The following is a 24,194-nucleotide window of genomic DNA, read 5'->3' on the forward strand; positions in this document are numbered from 1 at the left end:
ACATAACCAGCTTGAGGCTAGCCTGGGCTACGTAAAAATCCTATGTTGAGAAGGAGAGAGAGAAGGGGGGGGAACATTACCCCAGGATCCCTAAGGTGGCATAAAAACTGTACCCCTGAAGCCGACCTCTGGGCTGCACTCACAGATGTAAACCATGCAGTGCACGCGCATACAATTACTTTTAGGATGAAACGCATACATGTATCTTTAAAACCACATTGCATATAATTATCTTTCTCAGACAGTTGTAAAAATCAGCTGTGAATATGTCATTGTGAGACTGTCCGTCCTCCCCAAGGCCAGAGGGGCCAAAGAGACTAGGGGAAGATCCAGGCCTAAGTGGCGTGGGTATTAGGTTCAGGGAACCAAAATCTCTGTCTCTGTCTCTGTCGGTCTCTCTGTCTGTCTGTCTCGCTCTTTTATTTTAATACCAAGCTGGCCTCGAACTCAGAGACCCGCCTGTCTCTGCCTCCCGAGTGCTGGGATTACAGGTGTGCGCCACCACGTGGTGCAAACCGTGATTACGACAGCGACGTCAAGGCGCCTCCCAGAGAGAGCCGGGCACTTGCCGAGCCAGCGCCGCCGCCGACCTCCCGCCACAGGCGTCGCTGTGCGGCGCGGGCAAGCCTGGGGAGCCGAGCCGCGGCGGGAGCGGGCGCTCGTGCCCAGCGGGGGTGGGGTGGGGGTGTTCAGTTTCTGGCGCGAACTTCCGCCTCTCCGAAGTTGCAAGGCGGATCGGAGCGATGTCCGGAGACAGCAGCGGCCGCCGGCCCGAGGGCCGGGGTCGAGGCCGCGACCCGCACCGCGATCGCGCCCGCTCCCGCTCCCGCTCGCGGTCCCCGCTGGCCCGCCGCGGCGCGGCGTCGGAGCGCAGGGAGGCCGCGGAACGCCCGAGCCTGGAGGACACCGAGCCGTCTGATTCCGGGGACGAGCTGATAGACCCGGCCTGCTTGGAGGCCGAGTACGATCAGGGCCTGTGCCGCCAGATCCGCCATCAGTACCGCGCTCTCATCAACTCCGTCCAACGTAAGGTGGCGCTTTGAGGGTGGGCTGCGGGCGCCGGCGGCGTTCCGGGGCTGGGGAGGGCGGCGGGAGGTGCAGGCGCTGGCCGGCCCGCGCCGGCTCGCGGCTGATTACTCCCTGCACCCTTCCGCGCGACCTTGGCGGCGGCGGCGTGCGCGCGGGTGTTTGTGTTGCCAGCTGAAAAACAAAACGAAACGAAACAAAAAACCGGGAGGCCGGACCAGGTGGTGACTTGCTTGAGCTCAGGCAGCCGGTAGGGAAGACGAGCAAATCACACCAGGTGCTTTTGTTGTTGTTGTTGTCGTCGTTCAATTCTGCGTGCTCCGCGGGAGCGCCTGACCCCCGGAGTCCCTTGGGATTGCTGAAAAGCCACATCCCTACCATGCTCCGATCCACTGAGTCAGAAATGCTCAGTAGGCCCAATGCGTTTGTTGCGTGGCTCTCCAGGTGAGCCCGTTGCGTGAGCCCCTATATTAGGGAGCAGAGGAGTCGGCCCTTGGGAGTAAGGTTCCAGGGAGCCAGTGTTTCCGGTTAAAAGTTCAAGCTTCGGGGGTTGGGGGGGGCGGGGGGGTGGGGAGATGGCTGAGTGGGCAAAATGCTTGTCTTGCAAGCATGATAGACATTAAGAGTCCCAGAACGACCCTAAAAATGCCGAGCTAGTGGTGCAAACTTGTACGTATCCTCAGCTCTGGAGAGGCAGAGTCCCGCTGGCCAGGCCACCTGGCCTTCTCGGCTAGTTCTAGGTTAGTGAGACCGTGTCTGAGAAGGCAAAGGTGATGGTGAGTGATCTGAGGGACCTAAGGTTGACCCCAGGCCCTGTGCACACCCAGTAGTTCAAGTGGCACGGAAGAGCATCATTGCCTCTTTCTGTACAGTTTGGTTACCCAGGAAGCAGGAGTGAGACTTAGCTTCACCACTGTAAGGGACAACTGTCAGATACACATTGCCCTAAGTTTGTATTCTTTTAAATAGAGAACCGGGAGGACATACTGAACGCCGGTGACAAACTAACAGAGGTCCTCGAAGAGGCCAACACTCTGTTTAATGAAGGTAATTAATGATTTTTAATATGTCGTCATAGCTTACACTCGCCGAATTACTTTTATAGAAGCAAATTATTGTCGTTTCACAAGTCTCGTTTACTAGCCCAGAGCCCTTTTCATTTTAGCAATGACTTTCACTGTGTATTTACCATTTGGCTCAACGTATACTTAAGGGTTGGAGTTGTACAGTGGTGGTGCCCACCTTTAAGCCCCAACACGGGGAGGCAGAGGCAGGTGGATCTCTAACTTTGAGGCCAGCCTGGTCTACAGTTCTAGCTCCAGGATAGCCAGGGCTACACAGAGAAACTGTTTCAAAACAAGGACAAAAACAAAACATTTTTTTTTCCGCGATTTTTTGCTGGCCTGAATTTGAGACCTTTACTTGTATGTTGCGTTAACTGAATAGATAAATGAATTAAAGAAGAATGCAGCTAGCCTCAGACACCCTGTTTCTTTTCCTGACCTTTGGTCTCCCCTATAACTTAGTGGAGGGGACCTTATCTACAGGTATACTGTTGTGTGTGGTGGGGGGCAGCCGGGAGGGAACCATGTGCACTTTGGGTGTGGAAGTTTGGCTCCTGGGAGTTTTTTGTTTGTTTGTTTGTTTGTTTGTTTGTTTGCTTTAAATGATGTGTATTTGTGTGTTTGCGCACATGAGTGCAGTATCTGTGGTGGCCAGTAGAGGGCATCAGGTGTCACGCACCACCTCCCCCAGCTGGAGTTACAAGGAGGTTGTGAGTTGTGTGAATTAAAAGCAGTGACAGTGGTTGTAGTGGTAATCACACACAGGTCAGGGTACTCCCTGGTGTGAGCCCAGGACAACTGCGCCCGGATGTGTCCTCTTCAGACCTTTCTCCCTCCTTTGAGAACAGAAGGGGACAACTGGTAACCACAGTCTTCCCGTTCTTGAGGACCACTGACTTCTAGCCGTCTGAGTATGCCTGGTTGCCTCAGGGCTGGTGTAGTAGGTGGTGCCTCCTGTCTTTCCTGCTCTGGCCATGGCCTCCTAACAGTTCCCCTGCTTGGTCTGGAACACACACTAAGTTATCTCCAGAACTTGGGGACCACCTGGAACGGACCCCCTTCTCCACTGTCAAGCTGTTCTTCCATCCTAGCGTGGACCCACAGTCTCCTTGTTGTGATTGGTTCGTTGACTTCCTTACTGTCTGCCGTACAGCTTACTGGCTTCATGCACATGTGACCTCCCTCTGTGTCACTGCCTGTATTTAGTCAGCTGGGCCCTCAGCAGTGTCTCAGCCTGGCATCCCGGGTGTTACATCTCTATTTTAATTCTTTAGAGAACTTGCTCTCGTCCAGATGGGATATTTGTACTTTTCTTGCAGTGGCTTCTGGGGCTGTTGGACCAGGGGACTGTAGATGAGAGCCTTCATCTGCTTCCCCCTTTTCCATCACTTCCGCAGTAACTCCCCCCCCTTTTTTTAATGTGCATTGGTGTTTTGCCTGCATGTGTGTCTGTGATAGAGTGTCAGATCCTGGAATTAACAGTTATGAGCTGCCGTGTGGGTGCTGGGACTTGAACCCGAGTCCTCTGGAGGAACAGCCAGTGCTTTTTTATCCATTGCACCATCTTCAGCCCCTGCAGTGACTCTTGAAATGATTAAAAATCCCTTCCTTCTGTAAAGAGAAATTGTGCAAAGGACGAAAGGCAGGGCCAACAGGTTTCCTAGCTGTGCTTTTCCTATTTTTGTGAAGATCATTCAGGAAATCAATGCCTCAAATGAGAGTGGTCTTGAGGGTCGTGTGGCGTGCAGGTATTTCTGTTTGAATTTCTCAGGGTTTGTTTGGCTTGGCTTACACGGGAGTCTTCCCAGACTACTGTTTGAGATTCCCTGTGGCCCACAGGATAGGGCTGTTAAACCCAGCCTCCACAGCTCTGCTAAGTCCTTCAGTTGAACCCATTTGAGTTAAATCAGTTCCGGTGAGGTTGGGACTACAATGTGTCAAAGAGAGGTGTTACACACGACACAGGGTTTGTTATACAGGGGTTATTGAGAGACTGGTTCAGTGAGGGCTGGAAAGATGGCGCTGTAGTTTAAAGCGCTTGCTGCTGTTGGAGAAGACCCAGGTTTGATTCCCAGCGCCCACGCGTCAGCTCACAGCCATCCCTAACTCCAGTTCCAGGAGGTAGGCTGCCCTCTTCTGATCTCCTGGGCATCAGGGTTGACATGCACTGCACATACATATATACATGCAGGAAAACACTCATGAAGTTGGGAGGTAGCCAGATTTAGAAGTCTGCGGGTCTGCTTCCAGCCTTTGAGGTTTATTTTGGCCTAGTGGAAAGATTCTAATAAGAACTTGGAAATTCAGGTAAATACCTATGAATGTGTGTTTTTCTTAACATGTATTTCTTGCTCTACAGTGTCACGAGCAAGGGAAGCCGTTCTGGATGCCCAGTTTCTTGTTCTGGCTTCAGACTTGGGCAAAGAGAAAGCCAAACAGCTGCGCTCTGACCTGAGCTCATTTGATATGTTAAGATATGTTGAAACTCTGGTAAGTTCAAAGCTACAGTATTTTAATTAAATGCTTCTTTAAAATGTTATATAATTCTCTACTTGCTTATATCAGTTTGCAGATGTTTCCTTTTATTCCTTTTTTGGTCTTAGAGAGCTCCTAGAAGATCTTGAGATTAAGGTTGAGTTATGTAGCTGGGCGTCATGGCGCATGCCTTTAATCCCAGCACTTAGGAGGTAGAGGCAGGTCACTGTGAGTTTGAGGCCAGCCTGGTCTACAGAGTGAGTCCAGGACAGCCAAGGCCACACAAAGAAACCCTGTCTACAAAAACAAAAACACAAAACAAAAGTTGAGGTGTGTGGTGGAATTTAGGGTGGGAGCTCTGAAGCCTTCTCTTCTAAGACTCTGGATGTTCTGGTTGTTTATTAATGGCCATTTCCTTGGTTACATTATACGTGTTCTGGGTCATTCTGGGATGTGTGTCCTGGGCTGGAGCAGAGCTCACACTGAGGAAGTGGAGGTCAGGGGCAGCCCAGGGTAGAGGTAGGCTGGAGCTGAGTTGAACCTTGTACAGGCATAGTCTGTCTTGGAAAAAACCTTAGAAGCATACAAGTATGATGGTGATCTTATATTTAATTTAGTTTTTAATTCACCCACCTTTGCCTCGTAACAAGTTTGAACAGTTGGTACCTGAAATTTGAAACCTTTTTTTTTTTTATGTGTGTGTTCAAAAAAAGAATAGAATAATGTTTTATTTTCTTCTGTCCTGAAACTCAGTCTCTAGACCAGACAGACAGACCTGGAACTCAGAGATCTGCCTGTCTCTGCCTTCTGAGTGCAAGGATTAAAGGTGTGTGCTACTGCACCCAGCTGAGCGATGAATTTTGACAGTGCTTATGTTTAAAGGGTTATTAGAATGGCTCAAGCTGTGTGTGCTGGGGACACACCTGTAATCTCAGCTACTTGGGAACCCAAGGCAGGAGGATTGCAAGCCTGGGTTATATGAAAAGGCCTTCTCTTAAAATAAAAATTGGAGCAATTTGAAGGTGGGGTTCACTAGTAGAGCACTTACTTAGCATGATAAGACCCCCGGTTTAATGCTTGATATTGGAAAAACGTCAGTATTGTGAGGTCTGACTAGATAAAGTGATTACTTCATAAAATAAGGAAGAAGACAATTATTTGCAATTTGTTATTTTTAAAGTCTAGTAAGACTTAAAATAAGTATCGTGAAGTATAATGTATTTTGGAAATGTTGACTGGTATACACACAGTAAGTATTTTAAAAATAAAATTTAGTTGTACATTAACCTTTAAATTAACATCACAATAAATTGAAGTCTTAAAGCAGGAAGTAGTTTCCTGGAGTCTGGTTGGGGAAGTTTTCCCAAATATAACACCACAAATGAGACACTAAGGAAAAGGCATGGTGTGGCAGTGGGCACATTTAATCCCAGCACTCAGCAGAAGCAGGCGGATCTCTGAGTTCCAGGCCAACCAGGGGCTACGTAGTGAGGCCCTTTGTACTGGATGGCAGAAGAGTGGAGGGGAACCAATTGCCCCCCTTTGATCAGGCTCTTTTTCCCTTTCAAAGTCTGGTTGATTTGAAGGCTTTCTAATTATCGTTTATACTATTTAAGAACTTTTAGGCATATTACGGCCTAATATAATAAACATGTTCTTTCCTAAGAAACAAATATGCCATAATACCCACTATTCCTGGCTGTAATAACACACTTCTGTAAAATAGAGATGAGAGACAGGCACAGTGGTGCACGCCTTTAATCCTAGCACTGGGGAGGCAGAGGCAGGCAGAGCTCTGTGAGTTCCAGGCCAGCCTGGTCTTAAAAGTGAGTCCAGGACAGAGATGGGGGTGGGGAGGGGTGGGGACGGACACACACACACACACACACACACACACACACACACACACACACAAGGAAATTGTTGGGCTCCCCTTGGAGTCGGTTTTCCGCTGTGTGTTACTGCTCTCTGGATAGTTGGCCAGTGCTTGGTTTGGGCTCTTCAGTTTCCCTGATAGTTTTGCTCTGACACAGCTGCCTGTGCTCCAGTAGGCTCCTGTGAGCCTAATGCCTGCCATCCTCAAGCTCCTTAGGCTGCGGTGCAGAGGAACAGGTGTGTCAGCCTCAGCGTAAGACACATCGGAGCTGGGTGCCTATTTCAAATGCTTCTGCTGTAGGACAGTTTCCCTGGTTGCCAAAAATGTTTCCTAGTGTCAAAAGAGTCCTTAGGGGCAAAAGTACCCTGGCCGAGAACTGCTAGGCTAAATCATCTCAGTGTCCCACCGGAAGTTCTAAGTATGTTGAGGATGCTTTCTTGTAACAGAAGGTACTTCTGCTAGGGACTTAAGTGTAGGATTATCTTTGCAATAAGAAGGTGAGCCAGTATAAAAACAGGCTCTCCGTCTAGGTGAGTGGTTGCCTGTGGTTTAACTGTTTCTCGTTTGCTTGTTTTGTAGCTGACACATATGGGCGTAAATCCGCTAGAAGCTGAAGAACTCACCCGTGATGAAGATAGAACCGATTTTGAATTAATTGTCTATGACTCCTGGAAAATATCAGGCAAAACAGCAGAAAACACCTTTAATAAAACCCATACATTCCACTTTCTGTAAGATTATTTTCAAGATCCAACAGACCAGCCATAATAATAATTTATAAACCTTAAATGATTTTTATTGTAGGGACAATGCTTTTTTAAATAGTAAGGAGGTCCCAGTCATGAAGCCATTGTCCAGAGACTCCTGAGACTCAAACAGAAGTCCATAAACATGACTGGAGTCAACTCTGTCCTCCCTTAACAGGAAAGGCCATGGAGCAGGACCTTAGCTCTCTTGGCTCATTTGGTTTTTAGGTCAGGAATTTGGGGACTGTAACGTGTTTCTGAATCTGTTTGCCATCTCTGAAATCTTTATCATTTGGGAGGATGAAGGCTCTTACTAGAGCATCTTGAGATTATGGCAATTTATATCAAGGGCCACTTATTACAGTGTCTATTTGCAGGATCACTCCCTGCATTTGCAGACTGCTTCACCAACTCATTGTCTCAAGACTTAAGAATGGCTAATCTAGTACTGTCACAAAGCAAGCGTGTCTCGTGGTGGACAGCCTGCAAGTGTGCAGCTCCTCTTCCCCGCTGGGTCCTTTCCCTGTAGCAGCTGTCCAACTCCTCCTGGTCCTCTCTTCCCATAGCTCCAGGACACTGGCCTCTAGTTCCTTTAAGCCTGAGGTTGGTAGAGTCTGTGTTAGAATGCTTTGGAGTTTGGGTTGTAGCGGGGCTGTGCCCTGGCTCGGGCATCTATAACATGCCTTGTGGCAACCCAGAGGCCCAGAACTAGTGTATAAACTATGAAGACCACAGTTGTTAATTATGCGTGATAGAATCCGAGTGTTTTTGTTCGGTGCTGATCTCTGTCTTAAGTCCTGGCGTCGACAGGGAAAGCCTTCGCGCTTCTCACCCAGCCCAGCTTCTCTCCACGTGAAGTGCGCTCACGTGTAGCCTTGCCCGCTGGATGCTTTCTCTCCTGTTTCTTTCTGGTCAGCGTTACTTACCCGCTGCTCCCAACCTGGATGCCTCCAGTAACTATCCCAGAGGGCTATCAGCAAATGCTAGATTTCCCAACCAGATCTCTACTGTGCTTGGGTAGCTATTTCTGCCTAAAGGCTCTCATAATGCTGTGCTGTAGGAGCTATCACATTGAGATGATGTGCGGATTAGTCTCATTCCATCTGTATTATAGACCTTCTCATGTGTAGCGAGCAGACGGGACAAGATTCTAGACACGGCTGATACATGTACTGCAGCTGAAGGCCCTATTAGGATTGTCTTTGTCATTGTTTGTTGGTTTTGGGGGGCAGGATAGAGTCTTAAAAGAAGAGAACACCAGCATCATGTTCAGGTGTGTGTGCAGTAGCCCTAGCTGTGAGCTGTTAGCCTGGCATACCTAGACCCAGGCTCTCATCTTTCTGGTTTCAGAAGTTCCCTATAGCTGGACGTGGTGGTGCACGCCTTTAATCCCAGCATTCGTGGGAGTTGCGGGGGAGGCAGAGGGGAGTGGATCTCTGAATTCAAGGCCAGTTTGGTCTACAAAGAGAGCTCTAGAACAGCCAGCGCTACATAGAGAAACCCTGTCTTGAAAAACAAATCAAACAGAAAACTGCCTTCGCCTGGCAGGTATGAGGCTAGTTGGGAAGATTCCACAAGGTGTTAAGTGGCTCACTGCAGTGCAGAGCAGTTTATACAAGACATCTGACTGACAAGGCTCAAGGAGCTCTTGTAGAAACACCAATGGAGCAGGAAAGATGTCACAACCTGCATCTCATCACGCCTGCTCTGAATTTGACTGCGCCACACCAGCTGCTTTTAGTCAGTGAAACGGGTTTGTTCAGAAAGGAGACAAAAAAGACCTGAGTGCACACTTTTCACTAGGTTGGGCTCAATACATGGAGAATTCCCTGTGCCAAAGCCACGGACTGATCGTCCCAGACAACCTCGGATGATAGAGGAACAGCGGGCAATGCCTGCCCAGGTTTGTTTTTCAAATACTACTTTTTAGACCTAACCTATACGTAATATAGCATACACGCAGTTGGGTGTGGTGGAGTCGGAGGCCAGCTTGGCTTACCTACCCCAAGTTCTAGTCCAGGCCAGCCAGAGCTACATAATAACACTTGACTGTTTTAAAAGGGGAGAAAAAGGAATCATAAGTATCTAAGCTTTAGGGTCTAAAGTCAGGATCTAGTCACTTAAATATTTTATTTAAAATGTCTCTTAGCATTTTGGGATTGGCCACTTTAACTCATTCCTGTGGTTTTAATCAGTTCTACTAAACCAGAGTTTCTCAACCTAAGTGCTACCAGCGTTTGGGGCTCTGTGGGAGCTGTCCTAGGCATTGTAAAAATTTCTCACATTCTTGGCCACTACGGACTAGATGCTTATAGACCCATCCCAGCTATAACCAAAAACGCCTCCAATATTAACCCCTGTGGGCTAAGATAATGTCTAGTTGAGAACTACGGTCCTGAACTGTGTGTTGTGACTTCCCGTTTAGTCTAGAGACAGGGGAGCTAGCAGTTTGGTATCGCTGCCCTTCTACTAACAATGCAAGACAGCTACTCAAGACTTAACGCCTTTTAAACCGTGCATTTTAAGGCCTGTAAATTTAACCGCTAGCAAGCCCAACCCAAAACTTTGAGGTTTGGATGTGCAACAGAGGGGGAGAGACTAGTTCCTGACACGTGAGAGGCGAGTGAGCCTGATGCTGATTTCTTTCCCAGTTGAAATGCATGGAAGAGTCTCACCAAGAGGCAACCGAGAAGGAAGTGGAAAGAATCCTGGGGCTGCTGCAGACATACTTCAGAGAAGACCGTGAGTGTCGGCTCCTAACGAGAAAGGGCAGCCACTGGTGTTTGTCAGGCGGGTCACTTTCTGCAAGGTTATTTTATTGAAAAGGTATTTTCAGTCACATGTGAGTTATTGTGAGTTTTCCTCTTTATTTTTTATTTTATTTTTTTACATCTGGAACTTATGGCAATCCTCCTGCCTGGCCTCCTGAGTGCAGGGATAACAAGCATAATACACAACATCTGTCTCACTTTGATTCTTTTTTTGTCAAACGTATTTTATGAAACTTTCCCCCTATAATACTTCCTGTGACAATGTTGATAAAGTAACTTTTAAAAATGTAAGCCACCTTTTTTAAGAAGATTTATCTTTATTTTATGCGTATGGGTGCTTTGCCTGCCTGTATGTGTGCATATAACACACATGCCCGGGGCCTGTGTTCTTAACCGCAGAGCCATGTCTCCAGCCCCGAGTTAGGTAAAAGTATCTCCTCCCTCCTATTCCCCGTGAAGGACACTTGTCAAACATGAAGTTCCTGTTTTAATAGTGTTTTCTGTTTAATTCATGTAAATATACATGTTGTTAGTTGTTGTTGTTGTTAGTTTAGTTTTGTCTTGGGGTTACTTTCATTTTCCTTTTCCCCCCAAGCTAATCATGGTACACACTTTCTGCAAATAGGACTTTTCCTTGTAGACGTTTTCTACATCATGCAGCTTGCTCTTCAGGACTTCCCATGGTGTGGATGTATTATCGATATACTTAGCCGGGTGTGGAGGCCCTTAATCCCAGCACTAGAGAGGCAGAGGCAGGTGGATCTTTATGAGTTCGAGGCCAGCCTGGTCTACACTGCAAGTCTAGGACAGCCAGGACTACGTAGAGAAACCCTGTCTGGTTGTGGATGTGTGTGTTAGTTAGTTAGTTAGTTAGTTAGTTAGTAATCCTTATCACTGGGAAGGGTCTTGTATTTTCCTGTTACACAAACTGCTAACTTGAAAATCTTTGTCTAACTTAGCCGCTGTTTCTGAGGGTGGCTTTTTAGATAGCTGCCAGGTCAGTGAACATTCAGGTGTTAACAGGAATGCCCAAGTGGCCTTCCGAGGAGCTTACTCCCCACAGCAGAAGCCTGTGTGCTCCTTCTTTTGTCTCTGGTGAATGTTAGGGCATAGGCCTTGCTGTGAAACAAAAATAGCTTTTTGTGTTTTGAAGCTTGTCTTCTTTCTTTTTTCCTACAGCTGATACGCCAATGTCCTTTTTTGATTTTGTGGTTGACCCACATTCTTTCCCCCGCACAGTGGAAAACATCTTTCATGTTTCCTTCATTATCCGGGTAAGGTTGGTGAGTGCTCTACCATCCTTTATGCTGTTAAGATGATAAGCAGCGGGTAGAGTTATTTACCCATTATAGCAGAATATCTATTGGTATATGTTAAGTAAACTAAAATGTATGGCTTGCCTTTAGTTTTTAAGATCCCAAGGTGAGCCGGGCGTGGTTGTGCACGCCTTTAATCCCAGTACTTGGGAGGCAGAGGCAGGTGGATTGCTGTGGGTTCGAGTCCAAGACAGCCAAGGCTACACAGAGAAACCCTGTCTTGAAAAACTAAAAAAAAAAAAAAAAAGATCACAAGGTGAGCATTACCTATTGGAAATACTCAAAACTTGAAACCATAGTTGGAAATTTTCACTGCTGCTGAAGCAGGCCCATTAATAGAGCCTAAAGTCACCTGGCAGTGTAAAGTGTGGATGGAACATAAGTGAATTTCATGTTAGATTAGGTCCCAACTTCACGACTCCTCATTGCATCTATGTGGATAGTCCCAAATTTCCCCAGATTTGAAACACTTCTAGTTCTGAGTATAATGGTAAAGCTTGAAGATGAAATGATTACAATATGGTGACGTTCCTGAAGTTGTCATGCTATATAAAAATAAGCTTGTTGGGTGGTGGTGGCACATGCCTTTAATCTCAGCACTTGGGAGACAGAGGCAGGTGGAGCTCTGGGTTTTGGTTTTGGTGTTTTCAGACAGGGTTTCTCTGTGTCACCCTGGCTGTCCTGGTGCCGTGGACCAGGCTGCCTCAAACTCAAAGCGACCTGCTGGCCTCTGCCTCCTGAGTGCTGGGAAGTTGTGCCACCACAGCCAGCTGCTGGCGGAGCTCTGTGAGTTCAAGGCCAGCCTGGTCTATAGAGTGAGTTCCCTGGCAGCCAGAGCTACACAGCTACAAACAAATGAAACAAGTTTATTCTCAAGAAACAGACACTGAAGTAGCAGAAGAAGGGAGCATTCCTGGGTATAATCCTCACATGTCATGTAATAATAATAGAGAAAGGAAGTGATCAAGTAAATGAGGCAGAACAGGTGGTGAATGTGGACAAAGGATCACCAGGAGGGCTTTACAGTAGTTTTATAGCTCGATAGGTGAAAAGTTTGAGAGTCCTTAAAATAGAACCCTATCAATGTGCTGTAGGTACTTGCGTAAGACTTGAGCCTCACATCATGCTGCTTTCCCAACCATCTAAGATGAGTTTGCTCTTTAACTTCAGACAACAGCTATTACCCATGTCCTCCCTCGAACCACAGAGGCATGTGTGCAGTGGTCCCGGTGACAGGACTACGCGTAGTAAGTACAGTGTGGAAGGCGTGTAGTAGATTGCATAGTCGGCCAAAGAACAAGACGGTTGTTCTAAGGGTCTCTCAGCACTGAGGGCTGATGAGTTGGCACAGTGAGTAAAAGCTGCTGCCAGGTCTGACCTGGGTTTTTTCCCCAGGATCCACATGGTGGAAGGAGAGAACCAACTTCACAAGTTGTCCCTGATTTCTGTAACGCGCCATAGGCCACGCCATCCCTCAAATGAAGAAGTGTAGTAATAGAGTCAGTATGGAACCTGTGTCTAGTAAAAATCAATTAGAAATGTGAGCAGCAGTCATTTTGTGAAGGAAGATAGGAGAAAAGTCTTGTGTGTAAGTTAGGGTGCATTTTGGCTGTCTGAAATACAGGGTTTGGGTTTGGTTTTGTTTTGTTTCTTAACTTACTAAGTTTTTTCATTCAGTAGATGTTTGTTTCAAATCATGTTTTTGTTTTAGGATGGTTTTGCAAGAATAAGACTTGACCAAGACCGACTACCAATTATAGGTAAATTACACTGTTTATAAAAATTATTTTAGAAAGTATTAGAGTTCACGAAATGCATTTTATTTTACTAAAAGTAATGTATTTTTCTTTTCTTTCACCACCCCACGCCACCCCCACCCTGAGATGGGCTTGCTCCGTGGCCCTCAAATCTTCTTGCATCAGTCTTCTTAGTGCTGGAATTAAAAGTTTCTGGGTTTTGTTGTTGTTGTGTTTTTGTTTTGTTGTTGTTTCTGTTTGAGACAGAGTCTCTCTTACAAAGCTATGGCTAACCAGGAACTAACTATGTACACCAGACAGACCTGGAACTCACAAATATCTGCTTGCTTCTGATCCACCTGACTCTCCCTCCCCAGGGCAGGGACTAAAGGCTTATGCCACTCCACTTGGTTTTTGTTTGTTTTAACTACAGAAGTTCTCTTGCCATATGTCCCTGGCTAGCCTGGAACTCGCTATGAATGCATTGGCTTTGAACTCAAAGAGAGCTACCTGTCTCTGTCTCCTGGATATTGAGATTAAAAGCATGTGCCTCCATGCCTGATAAGTTCCCTTTTTTTTTATTTTTTATTTTTTATTTTGTTTTGTTTTGTTTTTCGAGACAGGGTCTCTCTGCGTAGCCTTGGCTGTCCTGGACTCGCTTTGTAGACCAGGCTGGCCTCGAACTCACAGCGATCCTCCTGCCTCTGCCTCCTGAGTGCTGGGATTAAAGGCGTGCGCCATCACGCCCGGCTTAAGTTCCCATTTTTGATAAAATTTATATAAACAAAATTTATCTTACCTTACCTTACCTTACCTTAACTAAAAATTCTAAAACTATGAGCATAGTTTAAAACTGATGGATAAATTGATACTGTTAATTCACCATCTGCTATAAAGTTTAACAAAATTAGAAGTTCCCCTAACTTTTAATGTTTGTAATTACGGTCATTTTTGTAGTTTCCTTCTTTCTGGCCACCACTTGTCTATGGTGCCAGTGCCTTCTCTCTGAGGTTCTGTGCTATTCGCTCGTGCTTGCATACAATCTCACTCGTGCCCTTCTAGAGTCTCTTGTGGAGAGTTAGGGTGTTGGTTGCACTTACTTGTTACTTGTTCTCAGTTTCACATTCGACTCATGAAGGCTTAGCTAGGTGGCTAGTGCACAGAGCTGCTAAACTGTTTACAACATAAAATACTATGATTAACGTGGAAAATCAATGTGGTTCCTGTCCACTGTACTCAGCTGTAGTGCGTGGGAAGTTCATACCAGCATCTCCTCAGTACAAGCGTGACTCCTGTTACTAGTTGCTGCTCAAGATCCCTGTTCTGATCCATAATGTTTGACAATTTTGTCTTTCAAACAGAGCCAGTGATTAATGGAGAAAGTGAGGGAGTTGACCAAAACACTCAAATTAGAAGTCAAGGGATTATAGCTTTGAGTTACCGTGACTGGGAGGTAAGAAGGCCCTGCAGGTCGCTCGCCCAGGGCGGCTCTCACTTGCACCTCGTTTGCCGTGAACCCACTGTCTAATGTTCCTCATTCCCGAGCAGGAGATTGTGAAGACCTTCGAGATTTCTGAGCCTGTGATCTCTCTGAGTCAGAGCCAACAGCGGCTCAGTGCCTGATGCCCCCGAAGGTAACAATTCCTACACTACAGCCACACAGTTGGAATAAAATTGTATTAGGCAACCTAAGCCATAGTGTTTCCTCATTCCGGTAACATCTGGGGTTTGCCTCCCTCTAGTGTCCCATTCCTAGAACTGTAACTGGGAAGGAAGGCAGGAGCGAGCAGGAGGCCAGTGAGGGTGGTGGTGGTGAGCGCTGGGGCTGAAAGAGCAGTGCAGGAGGCTCCTTGGTGTCTGGTTTTCACCTAACCATAAACAAGAGAAATAGGGACTGTCCTCCCAGTGTCGCTCCTGTTCTGTTAGAGTTCTGTCTAATGGGAACAAAGCAGAAAAGCAAGATGAGCATAGCATTACCCTAGAGTGCTACTAAGTAAATGGGCGTTTTTGAAGTGGATTGTTTAAAAAAACAAAAAACAAAGCAACTTCATTTTTTACAAAGGGGGACATTTCTAGAAGGAAATCTTAGTACAGACGACATGGCGTCCTATGCCGCAGACAGCCGTGGGTGGGATCGACCTTGAATCTGCTGGCTCCTGGTTTTAAAACCTTGTGGAGTCGCTTCATTTTACACATTTATTTTCCTTATCTGTAAGTTTATAAAATAACCTTAACTAGATCAGCCTTTTGGCTTCATTTTCCCCTAGTTTTGAGAATTAAAATAAGCTTTTAAAGTACTTTATATAAACTCAGTATACATTTCAGTGAACTGAACGTCTTTGGTTTCAAGGTAGCTTACCTCTGTCAGCCTATCTTGAGGGGACGGGAGCTATGTGAGGAGTGCAGGGCCAGTCACTAACGTGAGCTTCAGTCTATCGGTTATTAACCAGCTACCTTCTCTCTTGGGTTTTTTAGAACTGAAGGCAACAGTGAAGCCCTGAAGGAGAAGCAGCATGCACTGTATATATGTATGATTACATGTTTTTAAAGATGAATGTTTTTAGTAAACTGTAGCGTTTGATAGTTAATGGATTTGTCATGGTTGTCTTTGAATAAAGGAAATTCACTGCCATATTCACAAATAATGCTCTTTATTGTCTCCTGGGCTGCGGGTGTGGGGTAGAGCATGGTCCTTTTGCTAGTCCTGCCCCGGTAAAAGTTGCACTTGGATTGTTAGTGCCTGAGAGATAATACAGTGCTTTTTATGCCTCTGTAGTGTAAAGTTAGCTGGCCAAGCCAACAGATAGGTTGCGCCAGATAAAGTTTCTTTCTTTTTGTAGGTTATAGTGGTCAAGTATTTTTTTTAATATGACTCGGCCTATGCTTTACACACAAGGGATGTTATATTTTCTGTCAAGTCAGGCTGGATTACACCCCTAGCAGCAACAAGCAAAGTGCATCCTGCTGCGTGTTCCTCTGCCCTGCTCATCCACAGTGGGCTTTCTAGGCCTTGATGTTTTCTGGGTTCCGTCTCCTTAGCTTTCTACTTTACTCCTTTCCCTCTTATTTCAGGTATTTTTTCAGTGGAAGGTTCTGGAGTCAAGTCTTCCAGGAGACTGACCTGTCTTCCTCTCTACTTTGGTGTTTACCCTTTGAAGCCATTTCTCTCTCTCCTCTCTCTGTCTCTCAGATTTATTATGTGTACAGTGTTCTGTCTGCGTGTATACGTGGATGCCAGAAGAGGGCACCAGATCTCATTATAGATGGTTGTGAGCCACCATGTGGTTGCTGGGAATTGAACTCAGGACCTTTGGAAGCAGCCAGTGCTCTTAACCTCTAAGCCATTTCTCCAGCCTCACCCCTCACCCCCAGTGCTTTCTCCTCTCTCTCTCTCTCTTTTTGGTTTTGGCTTTTTTGATTTTTTGAGACAGGGTTCCCTGTATAGCCTTGGCTGTCCTGGACTCGCTTTGTAAACCATGCTGGCCTCGAACTCACAGTGATTAGCCTGCCTCTGCCTCCTGAGTGCTGAGATTAAAGGCATGTGCCACCATGCCTGGTGCTTTCTCTTTTAAAAGGAAAAGATCTTGTGGTTTTCATCAAGCTAAGTCTTACCTCTTTAAGCCTGGTGAGATAGCTCAGTGAGTGGATGTTTCATACAGAAAGGTAGAAGGAGAATCCATGCTAGAACTCTGGCTGCACATGTATGCTGTGTGGCGTGCCCCCTCCCCATGATCTGTGCGGACAGTAATGCATAAGAATTGAGTAAGAGGGGCGCTGGAGAGTTGGCCCAGCGGCTAAGAGCACGGACTGCTCTTCCAGAGGTCCTGAGTTCAATTCCCGGCACCCACATGGCAGCTCACGACTGTCTGTAACTACAAGATCTGACTCCCACAGACATACATGCAGGCAAAACACCAATGCATATCAAATAAAAATAAATAAATAAATAAAAAGAATTGAGTAAGAATCACTTGGCGATCCATCTGCTTGCAAACCCTGGCAGAGTAGTTCCTTCTTTCCCGGATCTCCTGAGTCTGTCAGTGTTCTGCCACTTTTACCGATTCCTTTCCACCTTAACCCCAATGAGTAATGCTGTATATTTGTTTTTTTTTGTTTGATTGGTTTTAGTTTTGGTTTTTCAAGACAGGGTTTCTCTGTGTAGCCTTGGCTGTCCTAGACTTGCTTTGTAGACCAGGCTGGCCTCAAACTCAGTGATCCACCTACCTCTGCCTCCCGAGTGCTGGGATTACAGGTGTGTGCCACCACACCCAGCCAATGCTGTATATTTGATGTAAACTTTTATACCTTGAAAAAATTACATAATATATATATGTATATAGATTTGGGTTACTTTTGTGTAGGCCTGACTGTTTTGGAACCTTCTTTGTAGATGAGGCTGGCCTTGAACTCAGAGATCTGCCTGCTTCTGCCTCCCAAGTGCCAGGATTAAAGGCAAGTGCCACCACCACCTAGAGAATGTACATTCTTGATATCTTTCTCTCCCTAGTTCCCTCTTAACTGTTTTTTGGGTTTTTATTTTTTGTTTTTTTAAACTATAATACATTTATATTGGGGATAGTCTTAAAACTTTAAGTGTCCAAATAGAAAATTAAAGAGATCTATGTTAAATGACTATTGGTTAATTCATGGGCCATTTAAAAACATAATAAGGGCTGGAGAGATGGCTCAGAGGTTAAGAGCACTAGCTGCTCTTCTAGCGGTCCTGAGTTCAATTCCCAGCAACCATATGGTAGCTCACAGTCGTCTATAATGTGGTCTGGTGCCCTCTTCTGGCGTGCAGATATATACGCAGGTACACTGTATACATAATAAATAAATAAATCTTTAAAAAATAAAAAACAGACAGTGCTCTTACCCTCTGAGCCATCTCTCTAGCCACCCCCATTAAATCTTTTTTTTTTTAATTTTATTTGCATTGGTGTTTTGCCTGCATGAATTATCTGTGAGAGGGTGTACAGACAGTTGTGAGCTACCATGTAGGTGCTAGGAATTCAACTCAGGACCTCTGAAAGAGCAGCCAGTGCTCTTAACCGCTGAGCCATCTCTCCAGGCCCATTTCCCAAACCTTAAAATCTCTGTGCCAACACTTTCCCCATATTTCCCAGGGTTTCCTTCATTCTGTAAGTCCCCTCTTCCCCATCTGCAGCCAGTCACTGCTTCCCTGGTAGTCTTTGTCCATCTGGCTGACTCCTGCCCAGTCACTTGTTTAGTCCCCATTATTTTGTCTGTCCACGCTACTTGCCAATTTCTTAGTGATTGCCACTGCCTTTAAGATTTGTGTGTAGGGGTATGTGTGGTGTGTGTGTGTGTGTGTGTGTGTGTGTGTGTGTGTGTGTTAAGGGCACATGTATACCATACATAGTGCATGTCTAGTGGTTAAAGGGTAACCTTGCGTCCCAGTCCTCTTCTGCTGCCTTGTTCGAGGCAGGGCTCTTGCTTGTTGCTGCACTGCATTCTGCTGCCTGTGGGTTGCTGGGGATTTTGTCTCCACCTTCTGTCTTGCTATGAGAGTACTGGGATTGCAGGTGTGTGTACCCATGTCTAGGGATCTGAGCTCAGGCCGTCAGGCTTGAGTAGCAAGCGTTTTCGCTTGCTGAGATGTCTCCCCTGCCCTGCCTTCCAGGGTTCAAAAATATAAATGTTCTAATGATGTTGAAAACCTTGCAGGATCATAGGCTCTTGGTCTACATTTTCAGGCTGACTTCTTTTCTAAATACTAGCAATCCTTTCTTTTTCTGTCAAAACAGCTTTGTTGAGAGTATTCACACAATCCACCTCATCCAATTTGGGTGTGATTTGGTGTCTTAAAAATCAATGAGCCTGTTTGTGGTAACACACACCACCTATAATCCAAGCACACTCTGTGGCAGAGGCAGGTGGATCTCTGTGAGTTAGAGGCTAGCCTGGACTACAGAGTGAGTACCAGGACAGCCACGGCTAAAACAGAGGATGGGGGGGGGGGCTGGGGGAGAGAGAATACTATAGCACCCCTCCCCCATTTTATACCATTAGCTGCCGTTCTATTTTCATTTAAGGCTCTTACCACTTAGCCCAGTGACTACCATAAAAATGGAATCATACAACCTGTGGTCTCAACACCATGGTTTTTCAAGTGTGTAAGTCCAGAGCTGCAGTTTTCCCCTTTTAATGTCTGTTTACTGTGATTCCATTACTAGTTACTATAATATATGCTAATCTAAGAAAGAAATGCAATTATTAAGAAAATAATTTAAGCCTTTTTTTTTTCTTTTCTAGTTGACTTTTCAAAAATGGTGGCATCGTCAAGAGCTCCCTTTGGAGTGGCTTTTTTTGTACTTTAACCGCTTTCGACTTCTCCATCGAAATTGTCACCGCTATAAGTTTTTCCTTGGAAGGCTGGAAGATGGGATAAGCCGTGACTTCTTCCAACTCTGCCTCCTCTTTCTTCGCTTGTGATTTTGAGAGAGGGCGAGCGTGGCTGGTGGCTTTCTGGGTCTTCCTTTGGTCGTTTTTCTGCTCCCTGAGCTCTCTCCCTCTAGTCATCCGGTCTTTGTGCCGCGTCATCTGTTCCTTTGCCCACGCTACTTTAGGCTTTTTTGGTACAGTTTTATGTGTTTTCTGGATGTTTTTATTCTTTTCGTCCTCTGGGGTGAAGGGTTTGGGGCAGAGTGTTTCCCTTGGAATTCTCTGAGGGAGTAGTCGGTACTTGTCATCCCTAAGGCCTCTCGCTCGCTCCACCCGGTGTATGTGTTTTTCTATGTGGTTCATCTCTCTCTCGGACACGAGGTAGTCCCATTTTTTAGCATTGTCTGGTGTCTTGCTTCCTGGCTTCCTCTCTTCCTCCAGGATAAGGTCCTGCTCTGGATCCAGTTTATAATTCCATGCTTCTTTGATCATGTCTTGATGTTGTTGATTGTAAAAGGAATCTGCTTTAGCAAACCGGAAGTCAAAAGACATGGTCTTAAGCTTATCAACTGCTTCACTCTCCTGTTGGAACTTCTGGACTAACAGTTTCCTCACTCGTGAAGCATGGGTGCCACCTAAACTCTTGTCAGAGGGAGTAATCAGAACTTTTTAGGTTGGATGTACTTTATTCTAGGTCCATAATACAGCCCTGTATTATGTGGGCTGTTACCTCTGTTGGCACTCCTGTACCACACCCAATTGGGGTCCAGCTTCCCCCCCCCCCTTTAAGCCTCCTACACTCCTCCCCAGACCACGTTCTCTCCTGGGTAAGAACTCTGGCTTAGAATTCCTTGAGAAAGTGGAAGCATCCCCCTCCCCCATCAGAGCCACCACCCATCTACCCCTCACCCTACCTTGTTGCTTCTGTACATAAAGGACACCTCAGCACAAAGGATCAATTGCCAACGAAAAGAGACTCCTTGTTTCCTGTCCTTGGCTTTCACCCCTCTGCTGCCTCATTTGCCGATTATCCCTTTTTTTCTTTTTTTCTCCTACTTTATGGTGACCCCTCCATCTGCCTTATGATCTGTGTTAAGTCTGTCCGTGACATGCTCACAGTCACCCTTTCTTATACGGATGCTCATTGAACAAGGCACTCCTGCACGATTTAGACGAGAAGTAGGGCTGAGCAAAACTGTAAGCCGCGCTGACAAGGCGCTTGCCTGCTTGAGCCTCTCAGCTTCACGCCTGCTCTCCACTCGCTGCCTTCTCCAAGTTCCCACCTTTCTAATCCCATCACTCCCAGCTTTATTCATGTTTTCCTCTAATCCTCCTGCCTCCACCTCAGGTGCTAGCCCAGTTTCCTGAGTCTGTACTTCTGCCCCTTCCACCCCAAGCCCGTCAAACTAATCCCTGGAACCAGAGCGATCTTTTTCTTATATAAATCTGAGCATGTCATTTTCTTGCATAAACCCTGGGAGGGAAGCTACTACATTTCAAAGAGATCCTCAGATCCCAGCGTATTGTCCACAGCCTCCCATTAACGCTCAAACCATATTTTCAGCTCACCGTATTTCCCTTCAGCCACACTGAATTCTGTTCCCTTAGCACTCTCTTTCCCATGGGAATACACTCTTCCTAAACGCACATCAGTAGCTCTGACAAGCATCTTAACAGCTTTTGCAATCTTGGCTGGCATACTATTTCCTTCAGCCTTCCACATGGACTTCAGAGAAACCCCAGTGCTGTTGTGACATCATCATTTGTGGGAACAGTCTGAGTATTGTCTCTTACTAGAACAAGTCCTACGAGAGTGAAAGTGATACTTGTTCTGGCCAATGCTGACCAGCCAGCACTGCTCAAAGAACCAAATGTGGAACTAAGCCCAAGGCTGGACATTCTCCTCCTAAAATGCTTGGGCCCATTTTACCTCCAAGAAACTATGATCATATTGCAAAATGTATTTTCTCACCTTAATTTTCTTTTCTAGTGGAGAACAAGAGCCTACTGCAATCCGGGGGTCTTGAGTACTCCTAGCCCACTCCAATCTAGAAGAAAAGAGAAATTATATTGCGATTGGAGAAAGGGGTCAGGAGCCATCCTCTGTGCTCAGACGCAGTGGGGAGTGACTTGGGGCCTGCTCTTCCTAAGTAGCAGAAAGCCCTTCTCCCTGCTAACAGGCGGAACTCTGTGTATGCTTAGCTGCTGTCCACACACGATGAAGTAATGTTACTTAGTTACTGGTTTTTCAAGACAGTTTCTCTGTGTAATAGCCCTGGCTGTCCTGGACTTGCTTTGTGAGCCTTGAGCTCACAAAGATCCACCTGCCTCTGCCTCCCAAGAGTTGGGATTAAAGGCGTATGCTGTCACACTAGGCCATGTTTGTACTTTTGATTAAAGTCTAAAGAAGGGGGCTTTTTTTTTTTAGGGTTACTGTCAGAAACACCTTTATTTTAACACCAGAGAGGAAAGACTTGAGTTGCTGGCTCTCTTTCAAATACCACAAATCACTGTGTTCATGTATTGTAAGAAAAAAATAAGTTTTGATGTGAAACATTTCAAATAAAACTTGAATTGAAGTTACATATAAATACATAATAGATTTCCCACAATAGTTGCCTAACTGTAATGTTCCATGACTCTACTCTTATCGCTTGAAACTGACTATTTATTTAGGTTGTGAATCTCACCTTTAGTGCCTGAATCATCTCTCCAGCCACCACCACCACCCCTTTTTTTTTAAAGACAGGCTCTCACTGTGTAATCATGGCTGGCCTGTAACTCATAGAGATCTACCTGTCTCTGCCTCCATTATGCCTAGTTCTAAAATTTACACTTTAAATAGATTACAAAACAGTTGGAAAACAACTTTTAGAAAGCTTCATGAAGAAAAATATAGCAGGGAAATTTGTTCATTTTTTTTAAGACTTATTATTTATTATTTATATGGTATTCTGTCCACATGTGTGCCTGCACACCAGAAGAGGACACCAGGTCTCATTATAGATGGTTGTGAGTCACCATGTGGTTGCTGGGAATTGAACTTGGGACCTTTGGAAGGACAGACAGTGCTCTTAACCCTTGAGCCATCTCTCCACAGCCCCAGAGATACTGTTCTTTAGGGTTGAGTCAAGTCACATACAGACATCATGGAGTTCCCTTATTTATTAACCTGATTAGTAAGCAAATTAGTGCTATGTTTACCAACTTAAGCATGGACACTGTTTTATCATCAACGGAAGGATTTTATAACATGATTGTACAAAATCCTTAGATCTTTTATATAATATCTGCTCCTTTTTTTAAAGAGTTCATGTTGTTTCCATAGCAACATTTCTTTTTTTTTTTTTAAGATATATCTTTATTTAATTTATGTGCATTGGTGTGAGGGTGTCAGATCTTGAAGCTACAGACAGTTGTGAGCTGCCATGTGGGTGCTGAGAATTGAACCCGGGACTTTGGAAGAGTAGACAGTGCTCTTAACCACTGAGCCAACTCTCCAGTCCATATAGCAACATTTCTTGAGTTTACACTCTGTACTGTACTGTAAGCGCACATGGGATTCCTTAATCTTCAGTCTCATGCGGCCAGTGCTCATTCTCCCCTACTTATGCCGAAGAGGATGGCAGCCATGAAAGTCAGTGACTCGCTCATGGTTTGGGTGTTAGTTTCTTTCTTTCTTTTTTATTTATTTATTTATTTATTTATTTATTTATTTATTTTTGGTTTTTCAAGACAGAGTTTCTCTGTGTAGCCTTAGCTGTCCTGGACTTGCTTTGTAGACCAGGCTGGCCTCGAACTCACAGCAACCCGCCTGCCTCTGCCTCCCGAGTGCTGGGATTGAAGGCATGTGCCACCATGCCTGGATAAGGACATACACTGTTGCCTATATCGTAAGGGAGGGAACACTTACTGTTCTTCTGCGCTCAGACCCAACCACTCTGAGTCTGTCACCATGGGTAGCTGTGAGGTGACAGTCCTCAGCGTTCCGTTCTGCTGTGGCAGTCTTGCACTGCATATTCTTCTAGAATCACTTGTGGCCATTTGTGCCGGCTCTGTGCTCTGCTGCCCTTTCTCTGTGGTGAGCTTGGCTTCAGCTGTTGCCCGACTATTTGCCAGCTTCATGAACAGCATCTTTGCTCCTCACTCTTGCTCTCAGCCTCTTCTCCCCTGGATTCTTAAGTTTTCATTCTCTACTCTGCAAAGAACTGGTTTTCAGTCACTGAATTTCTGCCCTCAACTCAGATTGCCAGCTACCTACTGTTGATCCTTGAGGATGCCTTGGGTGGATTTCTAAGGCAGCGCATTCTGTGTGTCATCACTGTCCTGGAAAGAGCCTACTGTGAGGTAGTATATGAGGTAGTCAGTCTGTTGGCAGGGAATGCACTTCTGTGTGAGCTGCTCAGCAAGAAAGGAACCATTTCCTTAGACAAAGGGACTCACCTATAGTATACGTAATCAGAGACAGTTTCCAAGAGCATTGAGGGCATCTTTGTTTATTTTTGTGTTTTAGAACATAAACTATACACCCCATGTGACTGGAACTGGTACAGGTGCTTGGTGATCCTACATACCTGTGTTGTTGGAGGCTAGATGTGTGTGCTGACGGTGCAGATAATGGTCTCGTCATTTCCTGTTTGGTATGTCACTCAGCTGAATACTGCTTTGACATGTTTTAACATACTCTTAGTCACACTAATTTATGCTCATAACTGACCAGCATTTAAAGACAAAGAAGCAGAAAGTATCTCAGTGTTCAAATTAATGAAAACCATACAA

At 45.6% G+C, this 24,194-nt stretch overlaps 2 protein-coding genes across 10 annotated transcripts; one reads left to right on the forward strand and one right to left on the reverse strand.

Moving 5' to 3' along the window:
- Positions 1–602: 602 nt before the first annotated feature.
- On the forward strand, positions 603–15,655 carry NSMCE4A (NSE4 homolog A, SMC5-SMC6 complex component). 4 transcript variants are annotated; one of them, XM_084772722.1, is made up of 11 exons: positions 603–1,026; positions 1,996–2,073; positions 4,450–4,580; positions 7,021–7,172; positions 8,991–9,090; positions 9,839–9,977; positions 11,138–11,241; positions 12,986–13,034; positions 14,372–14,463; positions 14,559–14,644; positions 15,486–15,655. In XM_084772722.1, the coding sequence occupies exons 1-10, from the start codon at positions 744–746 to the stop codon at positions 14,631–14,633; spliced, it is 1,203 nt and encodes a 400-aa protein (XP_084628848.1). In that variant the 5' UTR covers positions 603–743; the 3' UTR covers positions 14,634–14,644; positions 15,486–15,655. The 4 variants fall into 4 exon arrangements, with proteins under 4 accessions (XP_084628848.1, XP_084628850.1, XP_084628849.1 ...); XM_084772724.1 differs by having other exon boundaries at positions 608–1,026; positions 9,839–9,929; XM_084772723.1 differs by having other exon boundaries at positions 609–1,026; positions 11,138–11,232.
- On the reverse strand, positions 14,568–23,745 carry LOC311592381 (uncharacterized protein ZNRD1-AS1). 6 transcript variants are annotated; one of them, XM_084772735.1, is made up of 3 exons: positions 23,329–23,743; positions 21,388–21,463; positions 14,568–14,944 (listed from the first exon to the last, which is right to left on the reverse strand). In XM_084772735.1, exons 1-3 carry the CDS (start codon positions 23,547–23,549, stop codon positions 14,933–14,935), a joined length of 309 nt encoding a protein of 102 aa, XP_084628861.1. In that variant the 5' UTR covers positions 23,550–23,743; the 3' UTR covers positions 14,568–14,932. The 6 variants fall into 6 exon arrangements, 4 of the variants coding, with proteins under 4 accessions (XP_084628861.1, XP_084628859.1, XP_084628858.1 ...); XR_014777390.1 differs by lacking the exon at positions 14,568–14,944 and adding an exon at positions 19,003–19,909 and having other exon boundaries at positions 23,329–23,745; XR_014777391.1 differs by lacking the exon at positions 14,568–14,944 and adding an exon at positions 19,005–20,050 and having other exon boundaries at positions 23,329–23,745.
- Between the last annotated feature and the right edge of the window lie 449 nt (positions 23,746–24,194).

Source organism: Acomys minous, assembly GCF_964271855.1.
Source record: "Acomys minous genome assembly, chromosome: 2".
Classification (NCBI taxonomy): domain Eukaryota; kingdom Metazoa; phylum Chordata; class Mammalia; order Rodentia; family Muridae; genus Acomys; species Acomys minous.

Excerpts from the sequence above, each read along its gene's own strand:
- NSMCE4A (XM_084772722.1), top strand. The coding sequence starts at position 744 with ATGTCCGGAGACAGCAGCGGCCGCCGGCCCGAGGGCCGGGGTCGAGGC. Across the intron at positions 4,581-7,020 it reads TAAGATATGTTGAAACTCTG|CTGACACATATGGGCGTAAA; the intron begins GTAAGTTCAAAG and ends CTTGTTTTGTAG. Across the intron at positions 13,035-14,371 it reads AGACCGACTACCAATTATAG|AGCCAGTGATTAATGGAGAA; the intron begins GTAAATTACACT and ends TCTTTCAAACAG.
- LOC311592381 (XM_084772732.1), bottom strand. The coding sequence starts at position 23,549 with ATGCTGTTCATGAAGCTGGCAAATAGTCGGGCAACAGCTGAAGCCAAG. Across the intron at positions 21,464-23,328 it reads GGTCTGAGCGCAGAAGAACA|ATTGGAGTGGGCTAGGAGTA; the intron begins GTAAGTGTTCCC and ends CTTTTCTTCTAG. Across the intron at positions 20,058-21,387 it reads CACTAGAAAAGAAAATTAAG|AGTTTAGGTGGCACCCATGC; the intron begins GTGAGAAAATAC and ends CCCTCTGACAAG.